The 13,162-nt window shown below is 40.6% G+C and overlaps 1 protein-coding gene across 1 annotated transcript in view; it reads left to right on the top strand.

Annotated features, from left to right (window-relative positions):
- The window catches only part of PLCH1 (phospholipase C eta 1), a 190,335-nt gene that overhangs the window by 18,165 nt on the left and 159,008 nt on the right, over positions 1–13,162 (top strand). Inside the window, exon 2 of the mRNA XM_074326762.1 lies at positions 4,855–4,973. Coding sequence (XP_074182863.1) covers positions 4,895–4,973 — 79 coding nt within the window. The 5' untranslated portion in view covers positions 4,855–4,894. The remainder of the gene's footprint in view (positions 1–4,854; positions 4,974–13,162) is intronic.

The following is a 13,162-nucleotide window of genomic DNA, read 5'->3' as shown; positions in this document are numbered from 1 at the left end:
AAATTGGGTTTTTGCACAGCTCTTTCTTCCTCTGCCCAGCCCTGCTAATGCCATTCATCATCTCCATCTCCATCTCTAAATTTTGAAATCATTTGCTCTCATTCTGGAGGTCAGAGTGAACGACTGCCTTCCTTTAGTCTGGGCATGTAGTGAAGGCATTACTGATGTTTACTGGGGCCTGTAGTGTGTGCCTGGCCCAGGCCTGGCCCTCAGAGGCAGCTTACAGCCTGCTCCTACCCTGTAGCAGCAAACAGATGCCAGGGGAGGTAAATAAGCAAGCCCTGATGAAAATAATGAGGTACACAACCTGAAGACCATAGGGTTCCATTACTTACATATACTTTTGTGCTTTAGCTCAACCATTTACATTCTCTGAACCTCCTCTTCCTAGGAGATAATGTTCGTGAAGAGTGGTTTTTCAGCTTTGGCTGCACTTTAGAATCACCTGTGGAGCTTTAAAACCAACCCACCGATGCCTGAGTCCTACCTTCAGAGAATTTGATGTAATTGGTCAGGGATGTGGCCTGGGAATAGGGATTCTAAGGCTTCCTAAGTGATTGATTCTAATATGTAGGTAGTCAAGGTTGAGACTCACTGAGTAAAGCCTTATCACAGTTCCAGATAGATAGTATTATAGTACTCAATAACTGATACATAGGATTATGATAGCTCAGTGCATGAGCGAGTCTTAGGTAAATTGGAGGGAGAGATTCCTGGGGGCATTTTGGGAAGGCAGTGGCATTTTACCCAGCCCTTAAAGAAAAAGGCAGTGATTACAGTGTGAGCAAAATGATCTAGAAGTTGGAAAGCCTGGTCCATTGATGTGAACCAGTGCTCAAGTATCTCAATATTGTATACATCTCTGGGATTTGTCTCTGTCCTCCAAGAGTTGAATGTCTCACCCTCATTGGATGTATCTGAGGATCTTACCTACATTTGTTACCTACTGCTATGCAACAAATTACCCCCAATCTTAGTGTCTTAAAACAACAATAATTATTATCTGTCACTGTTTCTGTGGCTCAGAAATATAGATGGGGGTACAGAGGGGATACCTTGTCTCTGCTTCTCTATGTCTGGGACCTCATCTGGAAGACTTGAAAGCTGGGGCTTAGAATCATCTTCAGGTTCATTCATACACATCTGTGATTGATGTTGGTTGTTGGCTGAGGGCTTAGTTGTGGCAATCAGCTGGAACATTCACACCTGGGCTCCCTTACAAGTTGGTGGCTGGATTCCCAGGGCAAGCATCCTGAGAGAGGGAGCCAGGCAGAAGCTGTATCCATTTTATGACCTAGTTTTGGACGACTCATGGCATCAATTCCAATTGATTTTGTTAGAAATGAGTCATTGAGTCTAGCCCGTAATTACAGGAAGGTACATTAGATTCTTCCACCATTTGAAGGGAAGAAATGTCCGAGAATTTATAGGATATATTGAAAAACCACCATCTTACATAATACCTTATTTCCTTCTAGCCTGTTGTCGTGCGGGGAAGCCTGCGGGGTCTCTGCTCCCGCTCCCCATACAAGAACACAGGATATGGTGAGGCCAAAAAGGAACACCCACGGAGCCATAGGCAGGGGAGTCATACCACTACGGTCTCACTGGAGGCTGGGTTCACTGGACGTGCGACCTGCTGTCCCTTTTGTCTGCAACCCACCAGCGACTCTCTTTCACTCTCCTCCACTCTCCTCCGTAGCCTCAGCAGTTATATTAGCGGCTAATTGGCTAACTGGCTACAGCTGACGGCCAATCAGCCACAGCTGACGGCCATCCACCACCCGAGCCAGCACTCCTCCACGTGAGGCCGAGAGCCTGTAAACTACTTTCTGGGGCTCTGTCCCCACACCTGTCATGGCTAGAACTTTGGAAAATTTGATTTCCAGTCCCATTACTAGTTTTTCCTAGCAGCATCAGTGAATCACATACTCTCACATACCCTCTTCTCTCTTTTTTGATCCAGTTAAAAGGAAGTCAAACGAGAGTCAGGTATGTGCGTGTGTTTTACTAACTATCTACAAACGCACATTATTCTTTCATCTTCTGATTCCACTAAACTTCATCCTTGGACTGAGAATGAACAGAGTGCAAAATAAAGAATGTCACGAGAAATTGTAAGATCAAGTTAGTAAGGACAAATGAGCATGAATACAGCGGGGTTCTCTTTAATTCCATGTAACTTAAAATACTTCTAATATAAATCATAAATACACTTTTTATAGGAAATAGTTACTACTGATATTACGGAAAATTATTTCCAAGTCTTGGTAAAAGTTATTGTTAAAATACAGATGTCTTCAAATTTACATACATGTATGTACGAGGGGTGTCAAAAAAATGTATACAAGTGGACACTTTGGTCAACGTTGCTCAAGCAGTAGTTCGCCCTAATCAGAAGTGTCTGGATACTGATGGTAACCGCTTTGAGCACCTCTTGTAATTGCAGAAGTCCAACGTGACTTGTATTCATCTTCTGTTGTTAGTATATATTATGGCAATTTTAATACAGTTTTCCTTTCTTAAAATGTGTATACATATTTTTTGGCACTCTGTTTATATACAGTATATACTGGGGATGCCAAAAATATGTATACACACGACTTGTATTCATCGTTTGCTATTAGTATATATTTAGTATTACAATTTTAATACAGTTTTTTCCTTTCTTAAAATGTGTATGCATTTTTTAAAATTAAAGTTTATTGGGGCGACAATGGCTAGTAAAGTTACATAGATTTCAGGTGTACAATTCTGTATTACATCATATATATATCACATTGTGTGTTCACCACCCAGAGTCAGTTCTCCTTCCATCATCATATATTTGATCCCTTTTACCCTCTACCACCCCCACCCCCCTTACCCTCTGGGTAACCACTAAACTATTGTCTGTGTCTATGAGTTTTTGTTTCTTTGTATGTCTTGTTTCTTTGTTGCTTTCAGTTTTATATCCCACATATCAGTGAAATCATATGGTTCTCAACTTTTTCTGTCTGACTTATTTTGCTCAGCATAATAATCTCAGGCTCTATCCATGTTGTTGCAAATGGCAGTATTTCATCTGTTCTTATGGCAGAATAGTATTCCATTGTGTATATATACCACATCTTTTTTATCCTACCATCTGTCGAAGGATGCTTTGGTTTCCATGTCTTGGCCACCGTAAATAGAGCTGCAATGAATGTTGTAGCAGATATATCTTTACAGATAAATGTTTTCAGATTTTTTGGGTATACACCAGGGAGAGGGATTGCTGGGTCTGTATGTATATATACATATATATGTAAATGCATAGGAAAAGAACTGGAATGATACACATTTAAACAAAAGTGGTCATTCCAGGAGAGGGACATGAAATAAGGGAAGAGGCGACTTTCAATTTAAAAGAAAATTGAATTTCAGTAGTTTTTAGTTTTTTTCTAATTAATGATAATATATAACTGCATTATTCATATACTAAAAAAATATTTTTTGAAGAGAGATATTTGTTGTATGCAGTATTGGGTGGAGAGAGGGCAGATGGGGGTGGGGGTTGTCTCCATAATCAGCCGTTTTCTGTCATATTTTACCATTGGGTCCATGACTGATTTTATCTTAGAGAAGTGGGACTCATCTTTAGCCTGAGGGTGTAGGAGAAGGAGCCAGACTTACGAGGGGTGAGGCTAGAAGAAGAGATGGGAGTGGAGGCCTGCAGCCAGAGGAAGGGTAGGATAGTTGGGGTTAGGTTAGATTAGATCGCTACTGGGGAAGGTTAAGAATGAGCCTTAGGGAGCCAGGGAGAAGCTCTGGCAAAGCTTTAGGAGGCTTCACCAATTGTTACATGAATGAATAGACAAAACCCTGATAATTAATTTTTTTCACTAAGCGGCCGACTTCATCCTGGAGCACAACTTTACAAAACTCTAGATTGTTTAGTAAGGCAGATGACAAATTGTTTCCCACCTGTGTGTTTTCCTTCATGCCTCCCTTGCTTGGTTTTGCCTGGCTTTATTCTGTGACCAGAAAAGAAGTTGGAATTCTGAAAAGTTGCTGTAGCCAAATCCTGTGAACAAAGGGGACCTTGTTCAGGGTGATGCACATCAGCTTTTGGAGGAGTGTAATTCATCAGCTCAGATCTCTGCTTTTCAAGTCCTTGCTATCGTTAGCATTATGTTTCTCTGTCTGTGGAAGGGCAAGCCTGATGGAGGAGCAGGGCTTGTTCACCCTGCTGGAGGCCTGCATCCGATTCTAGTTATACCAATAAGTTCAGCCTGGGCCAACCCAGGCCCTAGTCATCCTCAATGGACACCTGTGAAGAACCCAAAAGACGGAGGCAAGTTTGGTTGCTGTTTGGCTTCTCCAGGGCTACATGGATGCTGTTGTAATTTCTAAAATTTTCACAGGTCTGGGGTCTACCGGAGGGGTACTGACACAAAATTCACGAGCTGGGAGTGAGAGCCACCCTTCTGTTGGACACCTTCCGTCCTGCCATTGCAGTTTCCTGAAAAGACACCAACATTTACTGGTTTGGGTCCTGGCCGAATCTGACCAAGGCCTGGAGCACATAAGCCTGTCCTGAAACGTGTTCCCTGTGAGATTCATTTTCCCTGTAGACAACAGTAACTATTTGTTAGAAATAGCAGGTGATATTTGAAAAAGCTACTATTTTAGTTTGTTAAATGACTTTCTATCCTTTGCGAAGACTTGTGCTAGATTTCTTAGGGTCTGGGAGATTCCAGTTCCATGCCTGGAGAAGTTGCATGCTGGATCTGTTGCCCCCTAATGCCAGGTAAACTAATGGTATTACGCTCCCGGTGTGAGCGTGCAGCTGCCATTTTCTTCATTTTTGTCTCATTCTGTTTCCCTTGACAGGCCAATTTGATGTTGATGGTGTGCCAGAAATTTTCTGACAATGAGTTACTGGAACTTGAAGAAAAGGAACTGCGTGCAGTACCGCAGGCATTTTCTGGTGGACAACAGCGTGTTTCATGGTAAGCGAGCTGCGTTTTGTATTCATGTAGTTAGATCTTTTATTTTGTTTCTGACAGCACTTTTATTCCATCACACTGGGTGCAAATACGGCGTAATTGTTGGGTTGCAGCAAAAGCCTGAGTTAACCTGTTTATGGATAATGACCGAGAAGCCCCCCTGGACGCCATTCATCATCTCCACCTCCATCTCTAAATTTTGAAATCATTTGCTCTGATTCTGGAGGTCAGAGTGAACAACTTCCTTCCTTCAGTCTGGACATGTGCTTAGTTGTAAGCAATGTGCCCCATCTCAGCAATCATAATGGTGCCATCGCTTTCTACCTTCCACGTTAGTTTATGTCAGTGCCTTTCCTCTTCTAGTACACTGTCAACTACAGCAATACCCCTTTCTGATGTTTGAAATTTGGGGACGCTAGACCCATAGTAATTATTCAATTAATATTGAGTCATCAGGGAGTGCTTATTACCAGCGTAGTGTGTGCCTTCTATTAGGCCAGGTATACAAACAGAACAGAGCAGCTCGAAGCACTTACCCATCACTATCAGGGTGGATTACTGCAGCCACAAATCAGAGAGTAATCCGTATTAGTCATTTTCATGGCACACCAAGACTAATTGCCCTCACCCTGCTGGTGTGTTTATTTTGTGGTATACAGTCAGGGATAAGCTTTGTCAGTCCTGCAATCAGGACACCCTGGAGTGAAATTTATCGAAGAGTCAAAGATTTATGTGTAGCTAGAAGTTTTGGAGCAATCCATCAAAATTGTAGCGTGAAGAGAGAGATTTCACCATGAGTGACGTGCCGTTTGACAGAATCCTATAATCTAAGCTGCCTGCAAATTTCCAAATTTGGTTTTTCTTCCCCAGTTTGGTAATGATTGATGTTTTTGTTGCTTTAAGTTTAAGGTAGCAAACTTAACCTTACTTTTTTAAAGAGCTTTAGAGTTTACGATGTTTTTCACATTCCTTCTATCTCCTCACTATAGGACTTCACTAGGCAGAGGATGATTTTATAGGTGAAGAAAGGGAAGCAGAGATGAAATGACCAGCCCAAGCTGAGGTAGCAAGGTCCCAACTAAAATTCCTGCCTCGCCTTTCCAGGGTGGCTCTCTGGACATTGCAGGGGGAGGGGCCTTTGACAAAGGGGCCATGGGAATTATGACTGAACCCTGTGGTACTGAGTTGTACTTTTTCTGTGGATCTGATCGAAGTTTCTTGTTGTTCATTGCTTTATCTCTTTCTTACACACAGTGTTTGCTGTGTGGTATTTTCTGTTAGAACTTTATTTGTATTAAAAAAGCTTATAAGTATGGTAATCGAAGAAAACACAGGTGTTAGAAAAACTAGCTCTAATTTTTCAAGTTTCATTTTGTGCCAGTTTTGAAGAAGTTCAGATTTAAATCCCTTCATGCATTAGTTTAGAATGCCTCTGTCTGGAAGTCTCAAAGATTGTAACGACTTAAAAACCATTTCCTATGTATTTTTATGGTTGTATTACCACTTAGCGAACTACTATATTGCAGATAATTATACTGAGGGCTTGATGGTCATTGTCATGTTGAATCCTTGCATTACCTTCGCAATCGTTATTACTCATCCCATTTTATGGATGGGGGGATAGAGGTTTGGGGGAGGTTGTGAAGTGGCGTTCTAAAATTCAAACTGTATTCTGTCTAGCTCCAAAATCCCACTCTTGCCTAGGGTGTCATCTCCATTTCAGTAGAGAAACGAACACTCTGAGAGGTTTAAGTTCTATTCAACAATACTTGCTATGCTCTTAACTAGCAGTGTGTGATCTTGGGCAAGTTATATAACCCTTCAGGATCTCAGTCCCCTTCTCTGTGAAATGAATGTGTTGCTCTCAATGACTTTCGAGGTTCTTTCCAGCTCTAATCTCTGAGATTCCGCTGAAGAGTTTCTGAGAATTAGAATTACTGTATTTTGTGAGCTACCATTTCACTTAACATGAGATACACAAGAGGGCAGTAGAATACTTAAAGTATGAACCAGTTACTTCTTACATTCAAGAATTGCTCTTTGTGAAAGAGTAATGTAGAGATATCACATCTGCCCAAGATGGAAATGACTAGTCAATTAGAATTATGATTCTATTCATTTATAATAAAGCAGTAGCTGTAAGTACTTCTGATGGTGTAAAACACTATTTTAGATTTTTATGGCAAAGGATATATAATTCAGGAAAGAATGGTGCTTCTGCTTCTCCTCTTTATTTTATTTACCTGTACAGAAAATTAATGTTAAGATATGAACTTATCTAACTTAAAGGAAGGTTATGAAGAATCCTGGTATATTTTAAGTCAAGGGATGTCCAGTGTTAATATCTGTAGAGGATTTCTGGGAGAAGAAAGGGACAGGACATGTTGACTCAGACATGTCAGATTTATTTGGAGGGGCTTCTGGAACATAGGATGGGCATGCAGATGTTTTTTGTGTACTAGCTTGGCTTCTCTTTGTCTCTCAATAACTGTCTTTACATTACCAAATCAATCAAAACAAAAAGGAGCAAAACCTCTTCCATTATAAACAGAAAAGAACCATTCCCCTGCAAAATAATTGACTTGTAGAATATACAGACTTGAATAAGCAAATGGTGCTAGGCAGACTCTTTTGCATACAGAGTTAAGCAGAATTCCCAGGAGAAAAGAACATTAAAATGAGGGCTATGTGAGCTAAAATGGTCAATAAAAGTAACAGTAAAAATGTGACATGTAGACTGTTTCACAGTTCATAAAGCATATTCGTAGCCTCATTTTGAGTATAGAGGTGGTATGATTCTCACTGGAAGCAATTTAGAAAATTACCCACAATCCAAAGAGAAACAGTTTTAATAATCTGTTTCTGTCCAGTCTTTTATCTATTTCATCTGCATAGCGATTCTGATGTAGGAATGGAATATCTGGAAAAGTTAGGAAATGGTGGATGCTGGTCAGTAGAAATCATCTGGTTGGGTTGACTTGTTCAGTGATGAGAGGGAACCACGTTAGGGATTATGAAAAGTTATTTTTGTATTTCCCACTTGTCTGTCCTTTGTCCAGATTTTTAGGGGATCCATTGAATCCCAAGGGATCATATACCTATCAAAGAAGCCAATCGCTGGAGTTTTTCTCCACTTGGCTTTTATTCTCCTGATATGTTTGAAATACAGAAAAAACTTGGGCAAAGAATGATTTGTGTAGTATGAACCTTGCTTTAATGGCTAATACATCCATGAAAGTATTTTTATTTGAAAATTACCTATACCCTCAGCTGTTACTCTTGGTTGCAATAAATTGCAGCGTTATTTTTGGACATGGGGCATAGATTCTAAACCAATAATCAGTGTCTTTTCAATTAATATATACAATTTCTTATGCACATAGCTTTTCCAAACATTTGAGTTCCTTAATAGACTATACTCGGGAGGTACTTTTTGTTTTCGTGCACTGTTATAATTGTGATGCTGGGAAAAATTGTTCATTGCTTTCCTATAAGTTATTATGGTATCATTCCAACTTATTATATTGAAATTTATTTCTGTTGCTATCATGTTGTTATAGGTGTTCAATAAAAATTCAACTGAGTAAATTTCAAAGATCTAATTTGCTTTATAGTACAAGTCATCAATCAGGCAGCATCCTATCTAGCAAATAGAAAGGAGATCCGGAGTGCTATGGAAAGGGAAAGGTTTTAAAGACAGAGAGGGTGGTACAAGGAACTCATAAATGAAAAGATTATTTCTGGCTACTTTTGAGGGACAAGAGGGTCTGTTAGAAGGATTACCTCATTGGTGCTGACCAAGAAATTCCAGACTGGCTAGTTAAGATTACATTTCTGAGGAAGGTTGTAACTGCAATTAAATTAGGTATTAATTCTTGGTTTGCTGACATTGGGCTTAGCAAACCAAGTGACTCCATTTTGGGCATATTGTCTCTTCACATATGAATGCTTCTGAATGACCATCTCAAATCTAGACTAGAAATGTTTTGAGTTGAATTATGAGTGTCTCTTACTACCTATGGATAAAATTAAGGATAGTTCTCTTATTAAATATTTATGTAGTATGTCTTTTCAAAAAGTGCCTTAGATATACTTTTACTTTGCCTCACAATAATGAAACTAATTAATTTAGTTGATAAATGAATTACTTTTAATCCAGCCTCCTTTTCATGGCCAGTCGGTGATGTGAGGACAGAAACTTGACTGCTAGCTTAGAAAGGAATGTAGGCGGGAATGGGATCCTGGAGTCGAGTTCTGTTTCCAGCTTTACTGTTAACTTGGTAGCCTTTGTCACTTGGGTGATACTCAGTTTCCCTATCTCTAAAATGAGATAGGGAAGATTTTTTACCAGATTCCAAAGTTCCTTCTAGCAGAAACATTGATGAGTGTGCAGTGAACCGCATTGTCTGATAGGCCAGGATGTGGAAAGGAAAGACTGCCAAGATGGTGATGAAGAAGAGGTAAGATTCCCTTTTGATGGCAAATTTTGTAGTTATCTTTGAAGTGGCAAAAAGCTACGTTTCCCTTTAGGGAGAGAGGCAGGGGTGTGTGTGTGTGTCAAGATGTAGTATGTCTATGTGTGTCTGTGTGCGTGCGTGCGTGCGTGTGTGTGTGTAAGGATGCTCATGAGTTTCTTGTGATCGTGGAGTGACCAGTAGCTAGGACTAAAAAGCAAGCTTTCAGGACAAGTGTCATTATAGTATTCAAAAAAAAAAGAGCAGAGAAATTTTCCTTCGAATTCCATCCTACCTGGAAAAATAAAGAAGAATGTCAGATTTTGCCTGGCAAACATGAAAGGAGAGTGAAATTATACAGAAGTGAATTATGGTTCTCATTAATTTAGGCCACTTATTAGGAGGTTTTGACTTCAGCAATCTGCCTTCTTTAGGGGATTAGGGCTTTACTAGATTTTATGTTGAACTGTCACTTCTTCACTGAGCCAAAGCTTTTCCAGTCAATGACTATATAAACATCCTCTCCTAGGTTCAGAAAATATCCGTGCACATAAGAGTTCCTATTAATGCAAAGATAGTCAAGATCTTTATGAGCATCATTAAAATAAAAAGTATTGTCTCTTGGAGAGGAATATTGGAACATGGGAAAAATTTCAAAAACTAGTTGAGAGAAAAGATTATAAAAAGAAGATAGGCTTTAAGGGAGAAAATGTACTTGAGTTATTTAAATTGGATAAATGATAATAGAACTAATTCTGGAAGCAGCTTTGCCCAGTAGGTTTCTCTTTAGCCCCACCCTCCAGACTCCCTACCCCCCAACAGTGGCCATGAGGCAGAAAGCTTTGACACCAGGTATCCTTTCAGTTGTGTGATGTTTAGGTACATCTTGCAAGTATGCCAGAGGCAGGGAAGGCTTAGCAAGGCCTGACCCAGGGTGGGTACCTTGCAGGGGTTGCTTTGGGTGAGTTGTTCCATAGGCGATAAGTTTTCATGTCAGCAAAATGCTGCACGCGATTAGGACAAATGACCTCTAAACTCCCAAGTGCTAAGATTTCAAGAAATGCTTGCTTCTCTACCTCCCCGCCTCACCCCACTGTTAAACAGAGAATTGGAGAATCTGCTGTGAATTAACTGACGCCTTTGATTTATGTACTTTTCCTTTTCCCTTGTTTGAGATAAATCAGGGCCAGCCTTTTAGGCCTCACAAAAGTGAATACTTAACGTTTAGGTTATAACACAAAGGAAATAACCTTTAATGTTAGCTGGTATGAAACAGGCCTATTCTGTAACATTTTGGGAAGCGCCTGCTCTTTCTTCATTTCTTGGATATATAGAAAATTCTCAATGAACACCTCAGTGAAATGCTGTTTATTTGTATTTTAAAATTGTAAGTTCATTTCTTTTTCTGTTCTTGCTCCGTAATGAGCATTCCATTTGTGACGAGTCTTATTGAGCGTGCTCAACTTAGTGTAGTATGTACATGAAATTCTTTATATTTCTTCAATTCATGCTTTAAAAAGTACTCTTTACAACATCTTGGGCAGATTCTATTACTGTTTGGCTCGTTTTGGTTGTTGAGGGTCTAATCCAGTTTAAAATGTTCCTCTCAAGCTCATTTAAATCCCATCTCCTCCCCTCCCGCAGCACAGGCCTGACATGACTCTTGTGGATTGAGGGACGGTGTTCATCTTGCTCTGTTACACTTCTTCCCTTTAAAGAGAAATTCAAGGCCTAGCTTCTCAGATTTTGGTACAGGGAAGAGATGGGGGAAGCAAAGTTCTTTGACCTACACCCTGGCACCTGTTTTTTGTCAGTGGTGGTGAGGTGATCAAAATGACCTCTGGTTCCATCTTCTACAGACATTTAATTCCACCTTGGCCTTCTCTGTCACAAGCACTCTTCAGAGGGAACCCACTCTCTCCCTTGAGCCCCACCCACTGTCCATTCCACCTGGCCCAGCTATGGCTTCCCTTGGCCTGAGGGCCCTGGGCAGCTGTCTGGTCCCTGCCCTATCTCTTATCTGCCATGTTTCTTTCTATGGAGTTATACAGACTGCTGTGGGCTGTGGAGAATGGATAGGATGGAGTATGAAGGTGTCCTCGTCCTCTTCCCAGGCCCATCGACACAGTCTCTTCTTACACTGTTACGGGGGCTGCTCCCGTATGCATTTGCCTTAAAAAGATCCCTGAATCCTTTTGTAGCTCTTCCCCTTTGCTTGTCTCTGGGGTGAGGCCATTTCTGCTGCTCCAGACACCTCGGTTGTACACATAATAGGGTTCAGGTAATGTGATTTTGAATGGATGGAATCCCACACTCCCCCACCAATGACAATTCTCCGTGGACCCATCCAGGCTGGTCCCTGTCCATTCACATTTTGGCTTAGAGTGACTTCATTTCCCCAAAGGTACTGGTGTTGGTTTTCTTCGTTGGGGTTGCTTCTTGCAAGGTTGTATAGCTGAATTGATCAGAACTAAGCGATGATCTAGGTTTATAAAAATCCGTGTTAAGATGTCTCAGCCTCTTTTCCCCAATGGGAATCGAATTTGATGGGGTGTTTTTGCTGTGTATGTCGTGCTTTCTATGTCGAGGTCATTCTTGCTCTGTATTGATGCAGAGCAAAATGGCAAATTGAAGATCTGGGTACCTGGGAAGCCCACATGGATGAGAAGTACCAATGTTCAGTCTTTGAAACTTGAGCTTTAGTTGGTGTCTGACACAAGCCTATTGCAGTAAGGGAGATATTTTTGGCTGGCTTTTCCTGTTAGACTCTCAAATTCTTTCTCTTAAAACCATGGAGTCTCCAGCAAGTAGAAAGGCCCTTGATGGTTTTATTCCTTTATGCTTAGGAATACCAATTTTCTAATTACTCAATTAGAAAGAAGAAATATGTCTAATAAACATTCAGATTTGCAGACTTCTCACGTTTTAAGCGGTTACTTATGAGAATTATTTTCTATCAGACCTGTGTTACAAATTTAAGCCATTGTTCTTTAAACTGCATTCCCATAATTATAATTAATTTTCCTCTGCGCTCTCATTTTCTCAATTGTCTTTTCCTGCTCTGTGTCTAATGTATGCACAGAAATTGATGGGAGGATGAAATGTCTTTCCACGAGTAGGTTTAGAGTCCTTCCAAGGCAACATAATTAATTAGTTATACAAAAGATTCAGATTTCTTTCGTGGACTACAGTAATAATTATTAGTGTTTGCATTTGTAATCAGAAAACCTCCTATCTCCCACCTATCACAACAAAGACGGAATATTCCAGTTTGTTCCTTTATACTGTGTAAACGAAAACTCATCCCAATAGACTTGTGATAGTTTATATTTTCGTAGGGCTCATTTCTTTCAGGAAATATGTCTGGGGTTATTACAAGTGCAGACTGTTGATTTCAAAGGGATATTTATTCCTAGATATTTTTATTTAAAGCCCATAGCCTACTGTGTGTTTCACCCACACCCACAGCTTCAGCTCCCGTCTACGTGCTGATAACTCTCAACAGGACGTCCCTGGTTTAGACCACCCCTCTGGGCTTCATTCCTAAATGTCCATCCTCTTACCTAACGGGTCCACTGATGCCTTCCAGGTCTTCAGACTCAACATGTCTGGAGCAGAACGCCCACTTTCCCATTTGTATCCTGCTGCCTCGCCCGCCCTCTCTCACCCTTCCCCAGCCTCTTTGCACCCCAGCTACAATGACCTTTTTGTTCCTTGCCCACCAAACTTACCCCTTCT

This window comes from Rhinolophus sinicus, linkage group LG01 (genome assembly GCF_036562045.2).
Source record: "Rhinolophus sinicus isolate RSC01 linkage group LG01, ASM3656204v1, whole genome shotgun sequence".
Lineage (NCBI taxonomy): Eukaryota > Metazoa > Chordata > Mammalia > Chiroptera > Rhinolophidae > Rhinolophus > Rhinolophus sinicus.
This window is presented reverse-complemented; position numbering and strand designations above follow the sequence as displayed.